This window comes from Python bivittatus, unplaced genomic scaffold, assembly GCF_059951505.1.
Source record: "Python bivittatus isolate LINGU-HERP-01145 unplaced genomic scaffold, Pbiv_v1 ctg000340_np1212, whole genome shotgun sequence".
NCBI lineage: Eukaryota > Metazoa > Chordata > Lepidosauria > Squamata > Pythonidae > Python > Python bivittatus.
The window spans coordinates 53333-78859 of record NW_028277056.1 but is presented as its reverse complement, the minus strand read 5'-3'; the positions used below and the strand labels follow the sequence as shown (position 1 = coordinate 78859).

Sequence of the window (25527 nt, the reverse complement as noted above, 5' to 3'; positions counted from 1 at the left end):
AAGTTCAGCAAGAGGAGGCTCTGCTAACTCAGCATACAAGTTTGAGTAGTAGGAAATCACTGTGTCACCTGCCCAGGAGACGGGTGCTGGTTGGTGGGCAAGAGATGTACCACAGATTATTTCTTGTGAATGCTGGCTAGATCTTGGCACTAACTGCTCAAACTGGAGCAGGTCTGTCACCTTCATCTGGCTTGGTCAGGTAGCATAGGACAGAACATTCCACACTTCTATCCAAGCCAAGAGATTGGCTCTCTTCTCCCTGGCAATGCATCAAGCAACCTACGCCATGCTGAAGATGGCGTGCTTGGGCCTGCTAATGAGAATCCTATGCCAGAACTGGGTCCCTGGTGGCTGCTACTGAAAGAGGAGAACTGTTGGATGGCCTTACCCCTCCTGGCTGGGATTTTGTCTTCTATCCACTACTTGGGCCACCTCTGGCACCAGGAGCTCTCCTCACCCCTTTTAACTTTGGGTCATGCAGTCTGGCAAGCACAAATGCCTGCTCAGAACTGAAGAGATCAACCAGGGTGAAGTCAGGTTACCAATCTCTTCCATCCTTCAAGCTCAGCTTCTAGAAAGGAAGGAATCAGGCAAAATCTGACTCTACCATGCACTCAAGTGTCTTTGTACTGCACAGGTTGCAGAGATCATGAAGAATGGCTCCAGGGCATAAACTGCCTCTCCCATGAATCTTCACTCCTGGGGATGGGGGTGGCAAGGAGACATCCAGCTGCCATATCATGTACAGCCACCTGCTGTACAAACAGCTGCTTGAGCAACATGGAGGTGGAGGTTCACCAGGTGGGACAATCTGAGGAATCAGGTGTTGGAGTAGGTGGAGCCCCATCTGGTGGTGGTTCAAGTATCCACACTCCCATGGAAATAACCACTGATCTTACAATATAAGACATTGCTGGGAACCTTGATGCCAGCTGGGATGATCCCGCTGCTGGCCCTCTGAAGACTGAAACCATCCCACTCAGATTCATTTCATCAGCAATACTGCTGGTGCCAACAAACTGCACCTGATCAGTTTTATTCATTTATTAGTTTTGCCTACTGACATAAATTGGAAGGACTCCTGGAGGTTAACTCTCCAGAAAATCTCTTAATTAATTTCTAGAAATCTTAAAAAGGGGGTGAACTCAACTTACTGAGCGGTCATCCCTGAAAACCATTTCTAGGTCCCAGCCCTCCTCATGTCCCCAAAGTGGGCATCACCTGGATACACATATCAGGTAGGTCCATACCAGTCGGAGAAGGAATCCTAAGACACCTAGGTGCTAAGCCATCAAAGGACATTAATGTTCAAATCAGCACCTCAAATTTACTTGTCACTACAAGACCTGGCAGTTTCTGCAGGAACCATTATAATTACCAATTTACATTTACCCCCAACAGAACAGTATGCCAGGTTAAAAAAAAAACAGACAGCAATAAACAATATTGATGTTACTTGTTAGTGGCAGCTCAAACTTGTCAACAAATGAGTTGCTGCTCTGTGCACTAAGTGCTGTGTTAGATTCCCATATAGGACACCATGTAGTAATCCAGGCCTGTGGGGATGAAGGTCCCACACGTCCTGACCACGAAGCCATGATTCAGCTTTGGCTGTCCAAAGCGAGCCCTCAACCGTGTACATGGCCCCACTTAGATTGTCACGTGAGCCACCCTCAGTGCTGTGCCAGGGACTTGCCCCATTGGACATAATGGAGCCTACAGCACCATCCCCCTCCACTGGTGGTGTTGGTGAGGATTAAGAAGCCTGTACACCACACTGACTGAGCCAAAGGTCTGAGCAAAGGGGACAAAGCTGTTTAAACTAAAGTGGGGCTATTTTAAAAGCAGGATAATGGGAAAGGGTGGGGAATTTTTTTCCCCCTCTCCAAGTAAAGCTAAATTCTGAATCAGCCATAGCTTCTGTAGTCTTCAAGGGCAGCCCTATAGAGTGTCTTGCAAGTCCAGATGCAAAGTGATTGAGGAAGAGGCAGGACTAAAACTTCAGACTGAGACTCTAATTGTCTGACACTGCTTTCAAGGACCACTACAAGCTTGCAGTTACTGCAGATACTGCCAGCACCTGTCAGATAAAATTTCTCAGATATGCCCCAGGCTGGACTCTGACTTTGAGGCAGGACCCATGGAGCTGATGGAGGCATGGTCACACTTTGTTATCTGGGCTGTGTGTGATTCTGTTAGTCCTGAAGAAGCAACTTGGCTACCAAGCAACTTGGCTACCTGTATCCATGTCCCTCCTGGTTAGCTAAGGCTTCTTGGGAGACAATGCATGGCTGGGCCTAGGAAGTGGTGAATTCCTTCTTGAGAGATGGAGTGGTCCCACCAACACTTACGGAAGCACTCTGCCCTCTCCTCAAATAGCCATCACTGGTCTCCACCACATGGGACAAATTTTGTTCCATCTTTCCCTTCTCAGGGAGGTGGTTGCGCTGCAGTTTCAGAGCGCCCTGGAGGAAACAGATTATCTGGGCCCCTCGCAGTCAGGTTTCAGGCCTGGGTAAGGGACCAAGACAGCACTGATTGTTCTTATGGATAACCTCTGGCAGGAAGGGGATGGGGGTGGGACATCCATCCTTGCCCTCCTCGATCTCTCAGTGGTTTTTGATACCATCAGTCACAATACCCTCCTGGACTGGCCGTGGCTCTCCTCCTTCCTCCAGGGCCAGTTCCAGTCAGGACCTGAGTGTGCCCATGCCATGCCTCTGCTCCACAAGCCGCCCTGGCTCCTAGTGTGCTTCTGGGTGCTATTCAAGCTGCTGGTCACATATAAAACCCTCCATGGTCAGGCCAGGTTATTTGTAGGGTTGCCTCTCCCTTTTCTACCCACCCCATTAGGTCAGACAGGAAAAGGGCATAGTTCAGGCCCCCTCAATTATCTATGGCTTTCTGTCTCAGTGCCTGCTCTCTGAAACACCCTGACCCCGAGGCTAGATGGGCTCTGGCCCTGCTGGCCCTTGATAAAGCACTGAAGGCCTGGATGTGGTCCAAGGCCTGTGGGTTAGGAGGTTAGATGCCTGCCGAGAGGTTTTAGTTGATTGTTTTGCACGGGTTTACCTTCAGCAACCATTATAGGATTTTACTCTTTTAAAATTATTTTTAACCTGTTGTTAGCTGCCCACATTTACAAGATGGATGGCCTTATACACTGATTAAATGTGCAAGCAAGGTTGTTCTCGGGCAGAAACACAAATGTGCCATGGGCACTGCAGAGCACAACTACAGATTCCCACCCATTTGCTTTTGTTACTTAAAGGTTTGCCACCACTAGGATTTTATTTGTTGTTTTCTTTTCTGGCCCAGCTGCAGCATATTGAACAAACCCAGTGAACTGATCTCAGGAAGAGCTGTCAGAGCAATTGAGAGCTGACCCTCTTAAGCCTAGGAGTATGCCACTCATCTTTGTGCTCAGGTTTGCCCAATTTCTCTGCTAGCAGTTTGTTGAATACTCACAAAAAGCTTCTCCATGAGAAAGGCTCAATTGCTAACATCTTCATAATCACCCTGTGAAAATGGAGGGGCAAGCAGGAAAAAAAGGTGTGTACTGGGGGAGTTTGAAAACTGTTTTTATAGCAATATTGGTATTTTAAGAGACACACTCCTCTCTGACTACTGAGATTCCAGGTGGAAGAAAATAAAGGTATCTATTTTGTTTTCTGCATCTCCAAGTGCAAAGAGAAAACTTTTCCTCATCTGGAGAAAAACAGATGCAGCCCTCTTGGTCTGTCCCATCAAAAGAACTCAAGAGGCACCCCAACACCACCCCTTGGAATCCAATGGAAGACTCCCAGGGTCCCAGCATAGGAAGACTAAGGTTACCTCTCTGCAGCATGGGGCAAAACCTTTTCCCCATGTCCTCTAGTCATCTGTTGGTGTTTTTTTATCCCTCCTTTTTAAAATATATTTTAGTCAACTCAAGGCAGCAATACTGTCTCCTCTTGTCCCCAAAACAACCCTGTGAAGTTGAGAAGAAGACTGAGAGGGAGGGGCTGGCCCAAAGTCACCCAGCTGGCTTTCATGCCTAAGGGAGGCCTAGAACTCACAGACCTCTGATTTTTAGCCAGCACCATAACCACATCACCACACTGGCTCTCTTGGAGGTTTGCAAGAGAGTAGCTAGGACTGCCCAAGGCCTAAATCCTTCAAGAGCAAACATATATTTGGATCCTCACCTATAATTTGCTTTTCCTTGAGAGCTGGTAGGGAAATGGCATATGGCAAGAGAAGCTATCTGTCAAGCCAGAATATAACCCAGAGCTAGCTGAAATCAGTAGAAAGTGCTGCACAAAAGATGGGCACAGGGGAAGGAGATGCAAGGGTTTACCAAGGAAATTGTAAAATTCCCCCTGGAAATCCATTGGAAATACAAAGGGGACTCTCTTACTGACAGTGCCTATCTGTCTGGGAGGTAGGAAAGAAGACAGGGGCTCCACGTCTGAGTAGTTTTAGTGTGTGACCCTCTGTGCTGGGCCACCTGGACTCCTTGTCCCAGCCAGGTGTCACCTACAGAATGTCTTCCTGAGGCAGGAATGCAGCTCTTCTTGGAGAGGCTGCCACTGTTTCTAAAGGAGGGGATGTTCTTGAATGAATGAATCCAGTCCACCAAATCATCCAGCCCTGCTTTGACCTTGTCCTCTCACAAACAAGTCCTCTTGACCTGTAAGATGTCAAGGCCCAGCCCTCCAGATGTTGCTCAGATCCAGGCGGACAGGAGACCAGTTCAGATGAGTCCCAAAGGAGAAGCAGTTGCCGCCCCCACCAGTAAGAATCACCTCCTCTCTGTCAGGCATGAAGACACTGCTGTGGTTGTGCAGCATCAGAGGCCACTCCAGAAATGTCTGAGATAGAAAGGAGCAAGAGGCAACTTTAGAAACCAGGGAGTTGAAAAACACAAAAGCAGCAACTGGGCAGATCTATCTACTCTACCCCACCCTTGCTAACTGATAAAACGTAGGTAAGCAGGCTTCTGGTTCTAAGTTATCACTGAGTTACAGGAAATGTGAAGTAGACTGGTACACTTCACCTTTGATAAAGAGCCCAAGATGATCCAGGTGCATCAAATCACAGAGAAGCACTTCTTGCGAAGTTTGTTTTGTGTGATCTGCTTTTGTTCCTCTTCTTCCCCAGCAGCCAGCAGTATCCCTTTCCTAAGAGGTTTCCAATCCTGGCCGTGTTTCTGTTCTCAAAGGGTCTCTTTCCTTTTTGGCATGGATGGCCTTGTATGTTTCTGTGCTCCTGCTCCCTTTCTCTCTGCAGCTCTGGATATTCTGGGATGCACTTTTGGGAGTATCTGAGCTACGCAAGTCTTGCCTCCTCCTGTTACTTAGATCCCATTTCTGGGCTCTCGGAGACAGAGGTAGTGGCTCCTGCTGTTCAGCTGTTCTTGGCCTGTCTGATACTTCAACCAGACCTGAAACCACAGCAGGCCCCCAATATTCTTTTCAGGTGTCTGTTCCCTGACATATGATTTATCAATTCAAAACTGCATCGGTAGTGAGGTGAAGGAAAAAAGACCATGAGAAAGTGGGAAAATGAGAGGTGAAAAGGCACTCAACTCCCCTTTTGGCTCAGTCTTAACAAGAGGGGAACTGTATTCCCTCCAGCAGTTGTGAAGAGCAGAATGAAAGTGCAGGATCAAACATGGCCTGGGAACACCTGCCTTCTTTGAATAAATGTAACTCTCTTGGGCCAGAAGAACTGCATCCAAGGGTACTTGCTGGATCCATCATCTTCTGCAAAAGACAACTGATCTAATGAACCCAGTAATTCAGTTACTGAGGAACAAACTACCAGAATCAATACCAAAAGAGCAGGTGCAGCCTCTCCTGACCGAGATGTTTAGCCTCAGTGCAAAGAAGGGTCAAGGGGAACCCCAAGTCTATCTTTTTTCTCCCTTCAAATTGTCTCAAAGCTTCAACTCACTGTATCAATACAATACTCCGTAAGAACTCTTGTCGCCAGGTCTATCACAGCAACGCCAGGCACTGAAGGAGCACTGAACCAGACCCCACCCACAAGCAACAGTTTCCCACGATGCACGTGAGCTGTGTGTGAATACCTGGATGGAAGACCAAAAAAAGATGGTGTTAGTCCTCTAGAGGTAGGTCAATTCCAGCTTCTCCAGGGCCCAACCCCCCCTTCAAACATTTCATTTGTTTGGGGGTTCTCTGCCACTTTGATGAAACCAGACTTTGCTCCTTGAAAAGCAAGAGATGTGAGGTTCTCATTTGTATTCTATGGAAAGAGCTGAGACCCAGCCAGACCTTTTCATTCAGGAGTAGCTAGGATTTGAGAGTAGGGGAGCTGGGGCCAGAAGGAGACATTTCTCAGCAATGTCCCTATATTACAGAACTGCCCTTCAGGAGAATCAAGATTAGCCATTGTTAAAATGGAACTTTTCTGGAGGGCTTTTAAAATTTTACTTTATTAAAGGAATGCCATATATGTTCCCTACTCCTCTAAAATACACACATTTTATTGCTCTTGCAACTATTGTATTTAATGACTGTGGCTATTTTGTTTATATATGTTGCTATTATCTTTGTACGCTGTCAAGAATCACTTGATTATGGCAGTTCAAAAATCCAGCAAGCAAGCAAATAACAGATGCAGTAGATCCTCAGCATGTTACTGCAGGGCAGTTCAGCCTGGCACCCCAGGACAGACTTCCAGGCTCATACCAGGCTCCTGCCACTCAATGTTCCTACAGAATGCAGGACCAATGGACCAGTGGGGGCTACTCAGAGCATCTACGGAAGAAGAGACTATTTCAACATCCAGGACTAGCGATCCATCCACTTTAATTTCATTTTATTATCTGGGGAGACATTGGGGGTGGGATGTTAGTTTGGGAGCTCTGGTATGGGTGTCAATGGCTTGTGCTTCTACTGAGCTTCAATGCAGTTTTAGTTGGTTCCTGCTTTAATGTAATTTGCTGTTTTTGTTTGTTTGCCACCCAGAGTTTTTGGATAGATGGGAGGTCGTATAAATCGGATTAATGAATAAATTTGAAATTATTTCCCCAAAGGCAGTAAAAATCAACAGTTGCTGCCTGGCAAGACTAAGGAATTCTTCCAATTCATGCAATGACAGACACCTTCAGCCTCGACTCTTATTGCATCTCCTCCCCCTTGCAACACAGAGCTTTACGCAGTGCCCCATCTGCCAGGCTGCTGCCGCCACCTGCCTCAGAAACTGTATGGAAAGCCTAGGGGGGGGGAGGAGGAATGCAGCCCCCTCACCATCCTAGCCTCAGGGCAGGAGCCATTTGGTCACTTTTCCTTGGTCCCGAAAACAATATCAGGAAAGCTGCGGTGCCTTTCTTCCTCTTTGATCACTTCAGGAAATAGCTGTAAGGCAGCACTGGAATCTGGGCTTTCTGCCCAAAAGAAATCTACTCTTTACCTCTCTTCCTGGTCAAGGAGTCTTTTCAAAAGAAATTCTTCTGAACCAGGACTAGGCAGGTTACCTTTTGTTGTGAGTAAACAGGAGCAAAGCCAACATGCGTAACAAAACCTCGTTACCTTTCCACTGAAAGGGACCAGGCGAGAGCAGGGGATAGCGCGCATCATCTCCTTTCCTTCTGTGCAAGAAAGCATGGAAGTGTGCTAGAGAGAAAGGGCCCTTCACTGGAGCACGCAGAGCTGCTCTTCAGCTCGGATCTTCCGTGAGTTCAGAGGTACCTGGACCTCCACAAGGCCCAGTGAGGGAGGACCTAACCTGAGAGGGCATCCACACATGAGCAGCTTTGTCAACAGATTCGGTGATCGGTAGCACATAACCAATGATCAGATGAATGAAAGAAGTTGTGATAAAATGCTGTCTGTTTGCAGACGTGATTAAGAAAAGAATCCAGCCAGAACCAACAGAAACAGTTTAGAAAATACTCCATTCCAGACCAGTGGTGCCGCAGCGAAGGTGGACAAAGAATGGCTGGGAAGGTGAAAGAAACGAGACCCAGCATTTAATAGCTAAACTGCTCATTCTGATGAAAGTACTTTGGACTGCCAGCATCTGAAGATGATGTGGGTGAGACCAGAAGAAAAGAGTTTGCCCCATGTCTCGCTTCCAAATAGGGAGTACAAGTGTAATAATGTCCAAATTTGGACATCAGAGCTCAGCCCATTGTTCTGCTGAGTACTCTAAGAGGAGAGGGGAAAAGAAGTTACTTTATTCAGCTCTCTCCAACGATGTTCTTGAGCTCCTGGCACCTTCTCATCAGCTTTCATTGTCACGGGTGGAGAGCTCTCCTTACATCTGAACTGAAGGGTAAATCTAGACCTAGCAGAGCGGGTATGTTGCGAGTTCTGTCGCCTTGGGAGCTACGTTTGGCAGGCCCTGGGTGGCGGGCCTTTCTGCTGTGGCACCTGCATTGTGGAACCTTCTCCCCCCAGAGATGAAATCGGCCTCATCATGCCTTAGTTTTCGAAGGTCCTTCAAGGCCTGTTTATGTCGGCAGGCCTGGGGACCCCAGGGGACAGGTGAACTAGTGAGGTGGCTCCAATGTTATTAACGTCCCTTCGCCTATTATTTTCCTTTTCTGTTTTAGTTTGTTCTTGTACTTTTTAATGTTTTTAATAATTACCATATTTGTTTTATTGGACTATTGTACATCACCCAGAGTCACTTTTTAGGCAGCCATATAAATTTGATTAATAAGTAAAAATAAAAATAAAATGTAAATCACCTTGTAGACCCTGGTATTTTAATTCTTCTTGAGTAGGAGCAACGAGACAGAAAATTCGTATTATGTCTCATTTTTCCTTACGCGTGTAACCTGTAACTCACCAATCGCTGCAAGCAATGTGGTTCAGGGCCGGGTTACTTATGGGTTACTGCCTCTCTGTGGCGGTTGCTACCCATCTTGTCTGGTTGGGAGGAGGGGTGCGCTCTGGGTCCCAACTGCTAAGCAGGGTCAGCTGGCAGGCCCAGGAGGAGAGCCTTTTCTGCTGTGGCATCCACCCTCTGGAACATCATCCCTCCAGAGAGTAGATGGCCCCCGTCCCTGTTGGCCTTTCGTAAGGCCTTGAAAGCTTGGCTCTGTGCTTGAGCCTGGGGCTCCAGTATGTGGCTGAGCCTGTCTCTTGGCTGTGCTGAATGACTGACTGAGGCTTTTGTGATTTTTCCTGGCTGTTGTGTGTTTTATGCTTTTTCTATAGATTTGATCTTTTCTAATATTGTTAACTGCCCTATTTGAGTTGGGTGGCCATATTAATCTAATAAAGTACCAATAGAAGCAAGTAGGGTTGAATTGTGGAGTCCTTGGGGTTCTCTGAGCTTGGTTGTTTTCTTGCAAACGTTTCATTAGCCAGCTAGGTAACATCTTCAGTGCTAGAATGGGATGGGGTTTGCTTTCTGTTTATATATTGTGGCATGCCCTGCCAGTGTTGGTGGGGGTGTGGGTTTGGTTTTGTTCTATTTTTTTCCTCTGGTAGTTTCTTGATTAAGGTATTGTTTACTGCTTGTATGCCTGGTGGTAATCTTGGTGTTAATCTCTGCTTATCTGGGTGATGACTGCCGGAGAGGAGATGTTCTGGTTTTTTGTTTCCTTGTTATTGTCTCTTTTGAATGGTGTGTAGATGTTGTTTATCTCTGTGTGCCTGTTCATGGCTGCCTTGTCTGAATGCCAAGTTTCCAAGAATTCCCTCGCATTTTTGGATTTAGCTTGGTCTAGGATATTCAGTTTCCCAGTCGAAACTATGGTTAAGTCTGTCCATGTGTTGTGAGATTAAGGAGTTTTCGTCATGTCTTCTGACTGCTAGTTGGTGTTCATGGATGCGCTCTGCCAGCCTTCTGCCTGTCTACACTAAGTAGGGGTTGTTACAGTCCTTACACTGTATGTTGTAGATGACTCCTGTTTTTTCTTCTTGGGCTACTGGGCCTTTTCACATCTTGAGCAAACCAAAAGGAAACAAAAGACCAGAACATCTCCTCACCAGCAATCACCCAGATAAGCAGAGATTAACACCAAGATTACCACCAGGCATACAAGCAGTAAACAATACCTTAATCAAGGAACTACCAGAGGAAAAAAATAGAACAAAACCAAACCCACACCCCCACCAACACTGGCAGGGCATGCCACAATATATAAACAGAAAGCAAACCCCATCCCATTCCAACACTGAAGATGTTACCTAGCTGGGTAATGAAATGTTTGCAAGAAAACAACCAAGCTCAGAGAACCCCAAGGACTCCACAATCTAATAAAGTGTTATGAGTTGTGTCTCGCTGGTGTGAGATGCATGTGATGCATGAGTGAGAGCTGAGGAGGGAAGACTGGATAACAGTCCACATAAAGGTGAATGAACCGAAGGTTTATATAAGAAATCCAGCACAAAGTGAGTACATTAAGATGGGCTGGAGGGGACAAAGACACGTTTTACATCAGAGGATCCATTGCTGTTCTCCTCAGTGGTGGCTTACCCGCTCTGGCTCTGTGGTGTGATGACTGTAGAGGAGCCCCTCTTGAGAGGCACAGACGCTCCCATTCGTCTTCCAGATCTTTTATCTGGAAACGTATGCTGTCTCTAAGGTGCCTGTATCCAAGACAAGACTGAAAGACTGACCAGGCTCGTGGACCTGCCAGTCAACTACCATACCACTCATCCACAGAATCCTAAGGTTGGAAGGGACCTTGGAGGTCTCCTAGGGCAATGCCCTACCCTGGACAGGAATCCTCATACCACCCCAGATAGCCAAGCAGGTACAACTGATGTTGTGAGACATGTTTTCCAGGGATTTAATGGCTCTGGAGAGAAGGGTGAAGGAACTTGGGGTCCAGGTGGCCCTAATAAGGGCAAAAGCCAAAGTTCTTGAGCAAACTTGAAATGGCTGGGATGTTGATGCAAGCAACAGAGATTTGGGTTTTTCGACAATGATAAAACTTCAGGGAGAAGGGGCTGTTTTGAAGAGATGGAAATCATCTCAACAAGGAGGGAAAGGACATATTGGGAGGTGAGCAAACCTAATTGAGGCAGGAGGGCTTTGAACCTGAATGTCCAGAGGCCTCTGGAGTGATGGTAACATCGATTATGAAAACACCTGGGTTAATATAAAAGAGCGAGCTAACAAGAGAGATACCTTGCCAGGAATCTGCTGCAGACTAAAAAGCCCATCAGAAGAGACAGATGAAGATTTATTAAAGCAGACAACTGGGAGCCTCAAGAAGCACAAAATGGTCATGAAAGGAGATTTTGGCTACCTACACACCTGTTGGAAGATCTCCCTAATTCAAGATGTCAGATACATGTCTTGGTGATAATTTTCTTTTTCAAAAAGTTGAGGAAGGCACTAGGAGAATTGCCGCCTTGGATTGGTCCTTACTAACAGAAAGTACTTGATTGAAGATATTAAAGTGGTGGGAATTTGATTGCAAGGGACCATGTGTTATTAGAGTTCTTGATTTTAACAAGCAGCTTGGTCAAAAGCAGTTGAACTCAGACTTCGTAGAAAGGCTGACTTTAATAAACTAACTGAAATGGTAAAGAAACTGCCATGAGAAAAAACCCTGAAAGGTAAAGGTGTTGGTGGCTGGAACTTCTTAAAAAGAGAACCGAGGATAATGTAGTCTCAAACAGCATGAAAAACAAAATTAGGAGACATCTAAAGGACCCAGTGTGGTTGAACAGGCAGGTTGTGAAGGAGCTCAGACCCAAGGATGGTTACTGAAAATGAAAGGAAGGGCTAATGGCTGAAGAAGCCTACAGAGCTTCAGTCCACAAATGTAGGAATGAGGTCAGGAGGGCAAAGATGGAAAATGAGCTAAAGCTAGCAAGAGAGGCAAAATCCAGCATGAAGCGTTTCTTCAAACATATAAAAAAGCAAGAGGAAGACAAAGGAGGCAGTGGGCTTACTGCTTACTCCAGGTGGATAAATTATGACAGATGATCCTCCCTAGTACTGTCCCTTCCACCAAAAAAGGAAGAAGGAAGAGGAATTCCTCTTTAGTTTCTGTCTTTACAGCCAGTGATTTCAGTAGCATAGATTGGAAACAGGCAGGGGAGGGCACAGGTCTGTAAAGATGAGGTAAACGATCTTTTAGCTGATTTGAATGCCTTCAAGTCCCCAAGACTCCTGATGAAATACACCCTAAAATACTGAAAGAACTACTGGAAGTGCTGTTGAGTCCTCTGTCAATTATCTCTGAGGAGTCTTGAAGAACTGGGGAGATGCCAGAAGACTGGAGAAGAGCCAATGTAGTCTCTTCTCAAGAAAGGAAAAAAAGAGGATCTCAGTAATTATTCACTAGAGATCCTCACATCAATCCCTGGAAATATGTTAAAGCAGGCCATTTGTAAGCAGCTTGAAGACAATGCTGTGATTGCCAAGAATCAGCATGTCTTTGTCCAAAATAGGTCATGGAAGACAAAACTTGTCTACTTCTTTAACAGGGTATCTTAGTGAACAAGGGGACTCCTCCAATGTGCTCATAGACAAGTTGTTAAAGTATGGTTGCGAGGCACTAGAGCGAGGTAGGTCTGGGATTAGGGTGTCTGTGGAGTTCTTGTTGAGTCTTTCTTGCATGTTGGGGAGTGTTGTTTTAGTCCAGGCAGTCAGGTGGTTTTTAATTGTGTTTTAAACCTATATACTGGACATACTGTAAGCCACTCAGAGTTTTCTTGGAGTTGGGTGGTCTTAACAAATCCAATAAACAAACAAACAAATGGGCACACATACAAGCAGTGGGTTTGTGAGCACTTGGAAAAGAACAAGGTGATTAGTAGAAGCCAGCATGGTTTGTTAATGCCAGGCAAATCTTACTGATCTTTTTGATGAAGTGACTGGATTAGTAGATCAAGGGAACATTTTGGATGTTGTGGGCCTAGATTTCAGTAAGGCATTTGATAAAGTAGACCATAGCCTGCTTCTTGATAAAATAGAACAAATTTAACATTTTCATAAATGACTTAGATGAGGAGTTCGAAGGGATGCACAGCAAATTTGCAGATAATACAAAATTGGGGGTAATTGCTAACACCTTAGAAGACAGACTCAAGGTTCAAAAGGATCTAGATAGATTTGAACACTGGGCCTTCTCCAACAAAATGCAGTTCAATGGTGAGAAATGTAGGGTTCTGCATTTAGATAGGCAAAATCAGATGCACAGGTACAAGATAGGTGGTTAGGGTTAGTTTCTTGGTTCAGCAGTACTTGAGAGAAAGATCTGGGTGTCCTGGTAGACCCAGCTGCCAGAAGAGCTAATGTAATCTTGGATTGAATCAACACAGGTACAGTATCAAGATCATGAGAAGTAATATTCTGCTCTGTGCTACACCAGTCAAACCATACCTGGAATAATGTGTCCAGTTCCAATCATCATAATACAAAAACATTGAGGAATTGGAAAGAGCGCAGAGATGAGAGACAAAGGAGGTGAGGGGCTTGGAGCCTAAACCCTATGAAGAGTAGTTAAAGGAACTTGCTATGTTTAGCCTAAAGAAAGGAAATCTGAAGGGAGACATGATAGAAGTTTTCAAATACTTGAAGAACTATCGCAACAAAGAGGGCTTACAAAACCTGGCTCACCTAAAGCAACCAAATCACTTTGAAGATACAATGTAGATTTATTAGCACGCAAATGACAGTGTACACTGAGTTCCCAGCAAAGCACTGGCAGATTGTTGAGTAGTCCTGAGTGAAAGCAGAACCATAGCTTATCTACCTTTGACCTACTACTTTACAAAGACAAGACAAAGAAACAGGCAGACATAGTGTAAATTACAGAATGACACTGGAATGTTTTTGATAAACACATCTGGGTGACCTTCTCATTATTTACCCCTTCCAATAGGTTGGCATGTGAGCAATACTATCTTTGAGAATATAGTCAGTAAATATAAACAATTTGGCTTAGTGGGCCACTAGTTCCTGACTGATTCTTCCTCCTGTCACCACTAAGGTCAACTGAGCTTGTGTGAATGTTTTAGTACAAGGGCAAATCATACATTTGGTTTACATGTGTATGGGGGGAGGGTTCCTTTTACCACCAGTTTGGCTTTATTCTCCAGAGCTCCTGAGAGTGGGACAAGAACCAATGTGTGGTTAGGGTTAGGGTGGGAGAAGAAAAGCAAAGATCCAGACAGAGGGATGTACTTCACCCAGAAAGAGAAAGTGGGGTGGGTGGGTTGGTAGCTAAGCAGTGGAGCAGGTGATTCCTAACAAATAGCCCTAAGAGGGAGGACCTGTCACTGTGATGCACCTGTCCTCCTTCCAGTGGGGAAAAATGGCAGGCCAATGCTCTCCAAAGCATGGAGAGCCACTGCAGCTGAGAACGCCAGCTGGGAGGCAAATTCCAAATTCCGGCCAGCGCAATCTTCCTGGATCAAAGAAAAATTGAGATATAAACCACGTGCACTCCGGATGGCGGTTCCTTCTGAGTTAACGGCAGAAACTGAAAAGTTTTTGCAGCTGGCTCAGGGGTTGAGCTGCAGGGAGATCTGGAATTCCATCGGTGGAGCCATATGGGTGTTACAGGCTTACTTCTCTCCACTTCTTAATCACCTTGGGAAATAATTAATTACAGACGAAGAGAGATTTCCTCTGCAGCAAAGATAAGATTCCTTGCAATGAGTTAAACCTTCTTTCAAGATTACCAAAAAAAAAAAGAGAGACTTTGATTTAAAGATTCAAAAACTACTTGCAAAAAGCTCAATTAAGAGAAGGTATAAGAAAGTTTTTAAAACAAGCAAGGGGACAGTCTTTTTTTCTGCCTATTTTTCTATTTTTATTACTTTTACTTTTGATGAAAGTGCTTTGCTGTAATTTTTTATTAAGCCAGCTAAAGAGATTAGCCAGTGGCGTGGGAATGTTGCTAGCTATCCTTAAAGAGTCTGTGTGAATGGTGGAATCTGCATAACAAAAGGCACAGGCTATGTCAGTTGCTGTGGAGACCTGAGGCTTATTGTGATGGAAGTAACTGAGAGCTACTAAAGTGAAAGTGTTTGAGAGAAAATAATATGGGAAAAAAATGGCAGAGGCTTGTCTTTTTATTCAGCTGCTTGGGACTTTTTTGCTTTTGGATTAAAAATGACTACTAGAAAAATGGCAAGAGAGGGCAGAAGAGGTTCGCTAGAGCAACCTACAGAAAAAATAATTACACAAGATATACTTCAGAAATTTTGTGAGCAAATGAGAAACAAACTGGATGCCTATGAAAAAAGAATGGATGAAAGATTTATGAAGTTAAGAGAAGAGATAAGAGAAGATGTTAAAAAGATGGAAAATTCTATAAAACAAATATCTAGAGAGGTAAGCCAAGTTAACGGAGTGGAAATTTTAAAGAGTAAGTCAGAGGGTCCATCCCCTGCTTTTTCCAGCACCAAGATTTGGATCTGGATGGAGAAATGTCTCAGAGACAGAAATGCCTGCTGATGGTCCTCCCTCAGCCGGAACTGAATCCAAACGAAAATCTCTCACTTACACTCCTGTCGTGCAACTCATCTCTAGATGAATGTGCCTGTCAGTCCTGAAGCCCAAGGGTCCACGGGAGAGAGCCCACCTCCCCTCCTCGGGGAATGAGTTGGTGCCCACTGCTGTCATTTGCTGTGTTTGTGGCCCTTCCATGGGCAGCCTATGGGCTGGGGGGAGCAGACTGGGTGGTCTAGGAGAGATTGTCTCTGTCAGTTTGAAACAATTGTCCTCCTTAAAGACACTGCGCCTCCCCCAGCTGTAACGAACCCACAGTCACTTTGTAACAGCAACGTAGTGTCTGGTTCACTTTTTAAATAACATACCACCACGTACAACTCATTCTCAAGTTTAACTGGCCTCAGCCCCGGACCGCTTCCTCTGAACTAACTCGGTTTAACTGCACATTGGCAGCACAGCGGCACCATTTTAAAACAAGTGGAAACGCTGTCTGGGCAGAAGAACAGCAGCAGGAAGACACTTGCCAGAAGAACATAGCGTCTTCTCAGACATTTTTTACTTTACTCCCTTTTGAGGAATTTCCTGTTTAAACACTGCAAACATTCATTTTTAACTTAATTCCATACCAGAATGCTATTGGGATTCTTTCTACAAAAGAGTTCTAGCTGTTGCACAGAACGTGCAAGACAGGCATCAGCTGATGAAGTCCTGGGGTCAAAGAATGAGTCGGAGCAGCCATTCGACACAGCACCTCTGCCAGCGTTCGGTCTGGAGGCTGGGTTATGTGCCAGAGAAGCTAAAAGCCCTGCAATTGTCCAATGTTTACTGTGCTAGTGGTGGGGCAGGTATTGCTTACTTACCTAGGCGTGAGTGGGGGGCAGGTCTCGACAGAATGCCACCAGAAGCCTCTTACTGTTGGCCTCAGAAACAGAATGCTGCCCAGTGGTTTCTCAGATGCCTCCAGGCCACCAGCGATGAGCACACCCCCTTCCCAACTACAGGCACTGTGTGAGTGACGGCCAGCCGGAATGGGACCCTCCACTGGAATCTGAGAAGGTGTAGCAGAAGGGAAGACGTGAGCTGGCAGCTTTTCTTGCCCAAATTAAAAAAGGGCGTCTCTTTCATACTTCCCTAGAAGAAGGAAGCACCTGGCCCAAAGTATCCATCTGCTCCAAGGACCGTCAAGAGAGATTCCTAATTCACAGGCAAACCCGGACCTTCTCTCAGAGCTTAGTTTTAAGTGCTGTACATGTATATGCATCATGCCATTTTCTTTCCAGTAAGCAATGTTATGAAATTGTCCCAACCTCCGCACCCCCAAGCAGCAGCCTGTGTTACCACAGTGCACGTACTTCTTAGCTGATGGTGACACACAACAGCGGGTTAGCTTGTGAGGCAGCCTCTAGATCAGAGATCTGAGCTCATACAAAACAGGGCAAGGACGCTTGGGGTGAAACTGGGCTTTAGGTGATAAATGTGCCAAACTGAAAAAGATTGCATGCACATGGATGTGGCTGACACCAATATTGTAGCTAACTGCTTCCTTTTCTTACCAAAAAGCACAACGTGAAAGATCTCATGCTGATACTCATAAATGCATCCATCGCTAAATGCTCCACCCTTCAAAAGGGTCTGATGGCTCAGCTAACACAGGATAGGCTGCAAGAGCCACCTTTAAACTACCTTTGGAGTGAATGGGAGAGCATCCAGCTAATAAGTCATAGTCTGGCAAAGTCATATCACGCTTGTTAAAAAGAAGAGGATTTCAGCCTCCCAAGAGTCCAAGTCAACCCCTGAGCCAGTGGTTTAGAAAACCAGACTTGGTTTTTGAGAAGTGCCAGAAAACTGGAGAAGAGCTAATGTTGTCCCAGTCTTTAAAAATGCCAAAAAGTGGACCCAGTAAGCTACAGAACAATCAGCTTCACACTAATACCTGCAAATCTTCTAAAAAAGATAATCAAGCAGTATGTTTACAAAAACTTTGAAAATAATAAGATGATTACTAGAAGCCAGCATGGGTTAAAAATAGGTGGTATCAGGCAAATCTTTTGGCTCTTTTGGACAATGTGACTAGATTAGTCAGCCAAGAGAATGCAACGGATGTTGTGGACCTAGACTTCAGTGAGGCATTTGACTGCTGACCACAGCCTCCTTCTTGACAAAATGGACCATCCTATGTGCAATGGATGGTACCAAATGGTTTGACAGCTGGTTTAACAGCCACACACAATGTACAGTCCTTAATGGACACAGAGAAAGGTACGCAGTGGGGCACATCAAGGTTCTGTTCTGGCCCCAGTGTTCTTTAACATTTTCATAAATGACTTAAAAGGATAGAAGGGATGTTCAGCAATGATACAAAGCTGGGGACTGCTAACACCTCAGAACAGAAGTTCAGGGATCAAAAGAATTATTATAAACTTGAATATTAGCCCCTTTCCAACAAAATGATGTTCAGTGGTGAGAAATGTAAAGTTCTGCACTTAGATAAAAAAGAATAGATGGCTATGGTACTTGTCTTGAGGATTAATACGTGAGAAGGATCTGGGTGTGCTGGTAGACCACAGATTAAGCATGAGCCAGCAGTGAGCTGCAGCTGCCAAATAAGCTAATGCAATATGGGCTGTCTCAACAGAGGCATAGTGACAAGATAGTTCCACTCTACGCTGCACTGGTCAGGCCTCACCTAGAATACCGTGTCCACTTTTGGTCACCTCAATATAAGAAGGATGCTGAGAAACTGGAAAGAGCACACAGAAGAGCAGCAAAGATGAACGGGCTTGGAGCCTAAATCCTATGAAAAACTGTTAAAAGAACCATTTAGCCTAAAAAAAGAGAAGGTTGAGGGAGATGTGAAACCAGTTTTCCAATACTTGAAGGGCTTCCCAGGGAAGACACTGTGGATTTATTTAGGTTAGAACAAGAACCAACCAGGTAGAAGCCTTATAGAGAAAGATCCAAACCTGGAGTAAGGAAACATTTCCTCACCACAAGAGCTATTGAGTAGTGGAGTAGCCTGCCCCCTGGATTTGCGCAGGCTCCCTCGCTGGAGGTTTTTAAACCAAAGTTGGACAGCCATTTGTCTGGGACAGTCTAAGGATTTCTGCTTTGGGCAGGGGGCTGGACTAGAGGTCCCTCAAGGTCTTTTCCAACTCTAGGATTCTATGAGATTAAGCCTCTTAAGGTGCTTTACTTAGCTAGATTTTAAGTGACTTAGTTACTGTTTCTGACGAGGAATAAAAGAAGTCAGGAAAGGCCTCCTTTGGAGTCCTAAGTTCTTTGGAGGAGCTCTTCATGCCGTTTTGTTTTTACAAGTGATGAAACTCAGGCTAACTTTCAAATTCAGGCAAAACTCATCTCCCAGGACTATTCATCCAGTCACCACTAGCCAATGAAGAAATATTCTAAAGGGCTCTTGAACTTAAATGGATGACGGGCTCCTAAACTGGCCAAAAGAGGCTTTTATCCATCCGCACCTGCTGGCAGTAGAGTTCCTCCAAATGCAGAAAGCACCAATCAGCTTGCACAGACTGCCCAGAACTGCAACCTCCATAAACGAAGAGGTAAGCTTGTCCTAGAAAGAGAGCAGAACACGTTAGATCCTATTTCTAGAGCCCCCAGTTCCTCTCCCCCTACTCCTAAGTCACCCAAAGCAGCTCAGGTCTATTAGGGGAGAACTCCTTCCATAAAGCCAAAGACTGCTTGGGCGCAAGAACTGCTTGCCTCATTTTGGGGGAGAATCTGCAGCATTTGCACACCAGGTCACATGCCTACCAACTCTTTGAAAAGTTGGCAAAAAAATGTTATTGCCCGAATGTCAGATAAACCAGAGGCACTAAGCACAACTCACAGGAAAAAAGAGCAATGTGGAGATTCCCAGAAGTCCCCAACCAGCATCATAAAAAGCATCTAGGTTTCACCAGTGGTCATTCCCTGGCTCAGTTCCTTCTCTCCTCCCTCCCTCCCAGCCTCATTTACAGAGAGCGACCTTTCCTTTTATACCTTCATACGTGACTTCTGTGGCGGTGTGTCTCCAGCGGGGCAAGGAGAGGCCCTTGACAGGTGGCAACTGAGTAAGCTCAATGACAGGATTGCTGGGGCTCGAAGAATCAGCATCCCCCAGTCCTCTTAAGTGAAGGACTTCCAGAGCAGGGTTCACTGGGGACTTGCGCCCACCCAGTACCATAGCCCAGCCTGAGCGTAGAAGGGTTACTGTGTGGAAAAGCCGCCCATCTGCAGAAGGAGGGGAGAATGCTCACGTGGGTGGGCAGGGCTTGCTTGCCTGTACCAGTGGATTCCCCCGTTCCCATAGCTTACCCCAAGCCATTCCTGGCTCAGCCAGTCTGACCTCGTCACTTCTCCAACCATCCTTGTTCTTGATCAGAATGTGCAGCTCAGTCAAGCGGCAATGGCGCCCACCGTGGTCACCAAAACCTCCAGTGGTCAGAATTACATCAGGGGCAAGGAGCACTGAGCAATGACCATACCGCTTCAGGCCGGCAACTGCCCCACCTGCTGCGCAGAGAGATGCAGCCACAGTCCCAGCAAAGCAAGGAACACGGTGAGTCAGGAAGGCTGCAAGCAGAGAAGAAACAGCAGGGTCACTCCAGCAGCAAAGGCGCTGCCGCTCCAGTTGGCAAGGAAAGCAACAGAGGAACTCCCCTTCTAGCTGCAGGTCCCTTAGGAAAAATTAATCCAGCTCCCATAGCCGGCAGGAAGATTCCCCCACAGCTAACTCTTGCTCCTACAGTGAAGCCCACAAAAGCCACTTACAGGCTATTTCCTTCTTGAATTCAACAAAGGTAAGAAACGCCCTGCTGGATAAGGTCAGGCCCATCTTTGCTGGGCATTCTGTGGCCAACCAGATGTCCCTGGAGAGCTCTCAAGCTGGATTTGGAGGGACAACCTTCTCTCTCCACTGTTTGCTTGCAACCTCAGTTTGGAGGCCCACTGCTCCCACCCTGGAGCTAACACAGTGTCTTCAAGACTAATAACCTTCTATGAATTTATCGATATCTTGGTAAAGCAATCCAGTTTAGCCATTGCCAGCCCTGGAGGAATGAGTACCACAGATTAATTATGCATGGGTGAAGAAGAGCTTCCTTTTTTTCTATTGGAAATCTCCTTCACTAGATGAAACAATTCCATGAATTCCCCAAACCCCTTAAAAGGTAAAGTACGTAAAATATAAAAAACAAAAAAACACAAACCCACAGAAATAGGGCAGCCCAACAAACAGCTGCTTATGCCTCCAATGCTTGGTGAACAAAACTGTCATTGCTGAAGATGCAATGGGATCATCCTGGCCTCAGGAGGCAAGCTGGTCCAACAAACAGGCTTGCCTCTGGGTCCCCAGCCCTCTACCCTCTATTCCTTTCCCCCAAAGTATTCCCTTGAATGTCGACACGCAAGGTGGGCTGAGCCAAAGGTAACAGGAGCTGAGCTGTTCAAGGCTTCCTAAAAATGGTCAAAGAAACTGGGAACATTTAGCCGAAAGAAAAGCAGGCCGAGGGAGACGTGGGAGCAGTCTTCCAATACAGGAAGGGAACTCATGGGCAGAGATGTGGATTTATTCTCTATAACACCGGAGGTTAAGACAAGAATCAGCCGCTGAAAGCTTAATAGAAAGAGATCCAAACTTGAAATGAGGAGGAATTTTGTGACTGTGAGAGCTGCGAAGCAGTGGAACAGAATGCCTCCTGGTCCGTGGATCTCTTTCACTGGAGATTTTCAAGGGATGACTGGATAGCCATTTGTCTGGGATGGTATGGAGATGCCTGGACTGGGTAGGGAGTCCCTTCCAACCCTAGGATTCTATTAATCTCAGAGCAAGCAGCGCTGTTGGCAAACTGCCACCTAAAAGAGACACCTTTGTAAAGTCTGCTTAAAACCACACTGTTGGTTCTGCATATAAATTAAGTAGAAAGTAATCCGTGGCAGGGCATCACTGCTGAGAAGGAACCGTTTTGGGGGCATCAACTTAATTACTTTCTAAGCGAAGGGATTCTCAAAAGAAGATCTAACAAATGAACAGAGCTGCGTAGGTGAGGATAGCCCACCTAGCACAGCCTCCTATATCACTCAATGGCCAGCCGGATGTCTTCAGGAAATGTGTGTGGATAAGCGGACAAAAGCCAAACATCCTTTAAGGCTAACACCACTTTTCTGAATGCGGCTGGAAACACTCTAGAAGCTAGCACAGTTGATGCAAAATTCATACTATGTGTTTAGATCTGCAGGCCTCCATCAGTGCTTGTGCAACTGCCTTGGTCAGGGAGGTGGGACTGGGCAAAAACATCTCACTGAGTCATCACTAGCGCCCCGGGCAGAGGAAATGTGCTTTTACCTTCCATCCCAGAAAACACAGGAGTTGCACACAAGGCTTCTCCCTTTGATGCGACAAGGATGAAATAATGAGAGCACTTCAGGTGCCATTCCTGGAAGAGGAGCAAGAGAGAGAGGTCACTCATGGCCATATAATCTCAGTCATAAGAAACACCTCCATTGCATACTGGGACATTCCTAGAATACAAAGAAGCAAACTGGCAGCTGGCTTCCATAGTCAAAACAAACTTTATAAGTACCTTACACACTTCTATGATAAGCTAAAAGTAGTATTGCTGCATGCTCAAATGCAATCGCTTTATTACTACAAGTAGGAGTTATATTTATTCCCTACTTTAAAATGTTATCAACCTATCTCACTGCGCGAGATGAAAACACACACACTTTTCTGCCATCCCACTGCATTTACATACTGGCCACAGGGAAAGAACCTCCTGTCCTCTATAGCCCGCTGCGGGCCATCTCCTCTCTCCCTCCCCCTTCTGCCTGCACTGTAGCAGACCAACCTCGAATTCATCAAAGGGCTCCAGAGCTTGAATCCTCCTCCGCTCCTCTACAGGGAGAAAGCAGCCATAGAATTCATTCATATCTATGGTGTGGCATTCTGCCCAGCCCTAAAGAGAAAGTCATAGCATTAAGGCTGAGGCACGGTCACTGGCTTTGGCAGCCCTGCAAAGCTTAGGCCATCTTCTTTGCTCCCGTGGCCCCCTCCACCAGTCCAAGTCTCACACCCACCCTCTGGAGGAAGCGCATCCGCTGGGCCTTGCAGTCTGGGTATGAGGTTAGGGAGTGGAGCGGGGACTGCAGGCGGCTGAAGTGGTTTTGCATGACACGGCCAAAAGGGTCACTGGGATGAATCTGCTCATACAGAATGAACCACGCCGTCAGGAAGTGCCCAGCTGCCCACTGAATCAGAGCATCTGACCTGGAGTGAACCAGAAAGAGGGTAAAGTACACCAAGGAAGAGCAGCCCAGGCCACCTAACCAGAGGCCAAGGAACCATCTGACCCCCAAACTAGTCCAGGTCTTCAGAAGCCACAGGACCACTCACGTTTGCCAAGTTCAAAAATGGAGGTGAGCCTAAGACTAAGACCCCGACAGAAGATCCCACCTGTCTTTCTACCTGGCAACGTTTGGAAAAATGCACATTCTGAATATCCCCCAAGGGGACGCAGTGGGACTAAGCAGGAAGCAGAAGGATCCATGGATCCAAAGCTCCTCCAGCCTGCCACGATGGGAAACTTTTTTCTTTTTTTTAAAGGACAGTTGCAGTCTATCTTATTTTGATCTCGTGAGGCAGCAACCAGTGAAACAGTTGGGCTTCCAGCCTGCTCCTATTCAATCTTAGGTTTGCTACACCTGAATTTTCAGCAATTCTTTACAGAAGGAACAGACTTCCAATGGCCTCTTTGTGAGCATGGGAATTAACGTCTTGGCCTCAAGCTCAAAATATCTTGGATAGGAGGCTCAGGTTTGAAAATCTGGCCTGGAAGTCTGTCTGGCTTTACCCTACGGCTCCAAACAAAAATTGCTTGGTAATCTGTAATTCTGTCCGTTGCACCAACAGAACGAAATGCAAGAACTCAACAAAGAAATGAACAGGGCATGGCAAAACGGACACGCTACTTCTTACAACAGGCGTAGTTAAATCTAGGATGGGAAACACGACACAAGAGCTAATCTTGTACAGCCAGGCTTCTGGAGGTCAGAATTTGCTGAAATCCAACCGCATTTCTGACGCAAGACACGGGTTCGGTTGTCCAGTAGACAGAAGTTTTTATTGGGCACGTTTGCAAAGGTGGGTCCCTCCTGCAGCAATGGAGGAACCCCGAAGCAAGGTCTGACAGGTTTTTTATACCCCCTATCTGTCCTCCCCCTCCTACGAGGGCTTGGCTCACAATCTCACCTTTTTTACTGCCCCGGAGTGCCGCTAATTAACCGCAAAACCGCAGACATTCCACTTTCCGAATCCAACCAGCGCAATACACATTCCAATCCCCACTTGACCCGACAGCCGCCCCCTGCCGTTTCTCTTCACTCTGGTGCGAACGTGCCTTTTGCCCATCCTCCCTCCTGCCGCCCCTCTCCACTCCTAGACTACCCATTAGATCCCTTCCCAGCAAGTTCACTCCTGCCTGTGGGATCAGTAACACATCTGCAGTTACCTCCTTCCCATTCCACTCCAGCCTCACTCCCTCCAGTACGTCTGCCTTGACCGGAGAGCCTCCCACCCCCATCACCGATACTGACGCGCCCCGGGATTTCGCAATCCCTGGGATCGGTTGGCACAACGATGTTCGAGAGGCTCTGGTATCCACGAGGAACTGCCGTTCCTCGCCGGTGGGACCCACCGTGATGTTTACCAAGGGTTCCCCGTGGGTCCCGGTTGGGGAACCATGACCCCCCTAGTCGTACAGGGGGAAACTCCTCTCACCCGTGGGGCGATCCACCTGCCCGGGTGTGATTCGTAACCGGCGCCCGTCTCCTCCTTTAGGCCCTCTGGGTGCGGCAGGCATTATCGGACTGCTCAGCCGCCCGAAGCACGCACCTGCCAACCTCCATGTAGGGGAGCACCACTTCTGCGATCATCAGGGTGGGCGCGGCGGGGTTCAGGCCGGCGCGACGCAGGGCGCCCTCCAGCAGGGGCAGGTCGCCGAGATCCACGCCCAGCAGCTTGTAATCTTCTCCGGAAAACCTGACGCTTCCTGCAACAGCGGCAAAGTGCTCGGGGCGCCGGGCCAGACGGCGCCGGCGGCCGCGTCCAGGCGCGCACGGGCGAGCGGGCAGGCGGGGGGCGCCGGCCCGCTCCCCCTCCCCTCCCCGCGTACCCACCGAGAGCAGCGGGAACGCCGCTTCCCGCCAAGCCGCTCAGCTCCGCCGACCCGCCGACCAGGGCCGCTTTGCGGGAGGCCACCTCCGGCAGGTCCACCTCGAAGAAGTCCAGGCCGCGCGAGAGCCCCGCGCCCTTGAGGCAGAAGTAGAGCGAGTCCAAGCCGGCGCCCAGGGACACCACCTGCGCGAAGGGAAGGGAAGCGAAGGGAAGCGAAGGGAAGGCAGGGCCGCGCGCGTCAGGCCTGCTCCGGGCGGGCGGGCGGGCGGGCGGCGGGGGGGGCACTCCGGACACTTGCCTGCCTGCGCGGGCGGCCCTCCGTGGCCAGCAGGAACGCCCGGACGCACGACTCCACCGCTCGGGCCCGGACGTAGTAGCCCCTGCGGGGGAGAAAAGCGTGAGTCCCCGCCGCCCACGAGGAAAGAGCCGCGGCTGAGGCGCACCCCGCAGGCCCTCACCGGTGGACAGCGGGGGCGCGGCGCGGGCCGCCCTGGGGCAGCAGCCGCAGCACGAAGCGGTCCGACGTGTAGCCCAGCGCGGCGGCGGACCTCTTGCTGGCGGCGCTGTTGTCCCCGGTGTCGCGCACCCGCGGGGACGGGCGGGGGCAGGGGGGCAGCGCGCCCCCGCCCTGCCGCCGCCGCCGCCGCCCCATGCGCGCCGCCGCCGAAGCGCCGGCGCAACCCGCCCCGCCCACGTGCCCGGTCCGGCCTGGCCTATCACGGCCCGGCTCGTCGGCGCGGCGCCATAGAGGCGGGCGCGCCCAGAGCGCCCCTCCCAGGCTTCGCTTCCCAGAGAGGCCGCTGCGGAGGCCTCCCCTTTCCGCTCCGCTCCCCGCGAGCCGGCGGGGGGAGCTTCCGGGACGCTGCTCCCGGGGCAGGGGGCCGAGGAGAACCGCGGAGGCGGGAGCGGGGAGCCCCGGCGTCGCCGAATACTTCTCAGTCACGGGCCGTAGGATCGGTGGGGCCTCC

At 47.8% G+C, this 25527-nt stretch overlaps 1 protein-coding gene across 2 annotated transcripts; it reads right to left on the bottom strand.

Annotated features, from left to right (window-relative positions):
* Positions 1 to 1029: 1029 nt before the first annotated feature.
* On the bottom strand, positions 1030 to 25260 carry LCMT2 (leucine carboxyl methyltransferase 2). 2 transcript variants are annotated; one of them, XM_088140300.1, is made up of 13 exons: positions 25018 to 25259; positions 24858 to 24939; positions 24562 to 24742; positions 24278 to 24434; positions 22465 to 22654; positions 22236 to 22343; positions 21731 to 21821; positions 19702 to 19959; positions 19387 to 19617; positions 18861 to 18958; positions 16245 to 16432; positions 5938 to 6073; positions 1030 to 4853 (listed from the first exon to the last, which is right to left on the bottom strand). In XM_088140300.1, the coding sequence occupies exons 1-13, from the start codon at positions 25209 to 25211 to the stop codon at positions 4683 to 4685; spliced, it is 2085 nt and encodes a 694-aa protein (XP_087996426.1). In that variant the 5' UTR covers positions 25212 to 25259; the 3' UTR covers positions 1030 to 4682. The 2 variants fall into 2 exon arrangements, with proteins under 2 accessions (XP_087996426.1, XP_087996427.1); XM_088140301.1 differs by lacking the exon at positions 16245 to 16432 and having other exon boundaries at positions 4714 to 4853; positions 25018 to 25260.
* Positions 25261 to 25527: the final 267 nt, after the last annotated feature.

What these genes read in the sequence shown, in the direction of transcription:
- LCMT2 (XM_088140300.1), bottom strand. Translation starts at nt 25,211, where the DNA reads ATGGGGCGGCGGCGGCGGCGGCAGGGCGGGGGCGCGCTGCCCCCCTGC. An exon ending in CCCTACATGGAGGTTGGCAG is followed by an intron (nt 22,655 to 24,277) that starts GTGCGTGCTTCG and finishes GGTTCACTCCAG; the next exon opens with GTCAGATGCTCTGATTCAGT. An exon ending in AGGAACTCTACTGCCAGCAG is followed by an intron (nt 16,433 to 18,860) that starts GTGCGGATGGAT and finishes ACACCTTCTCAG; the next exon opens with ATTCCAGTGGAGGGTCCCAT.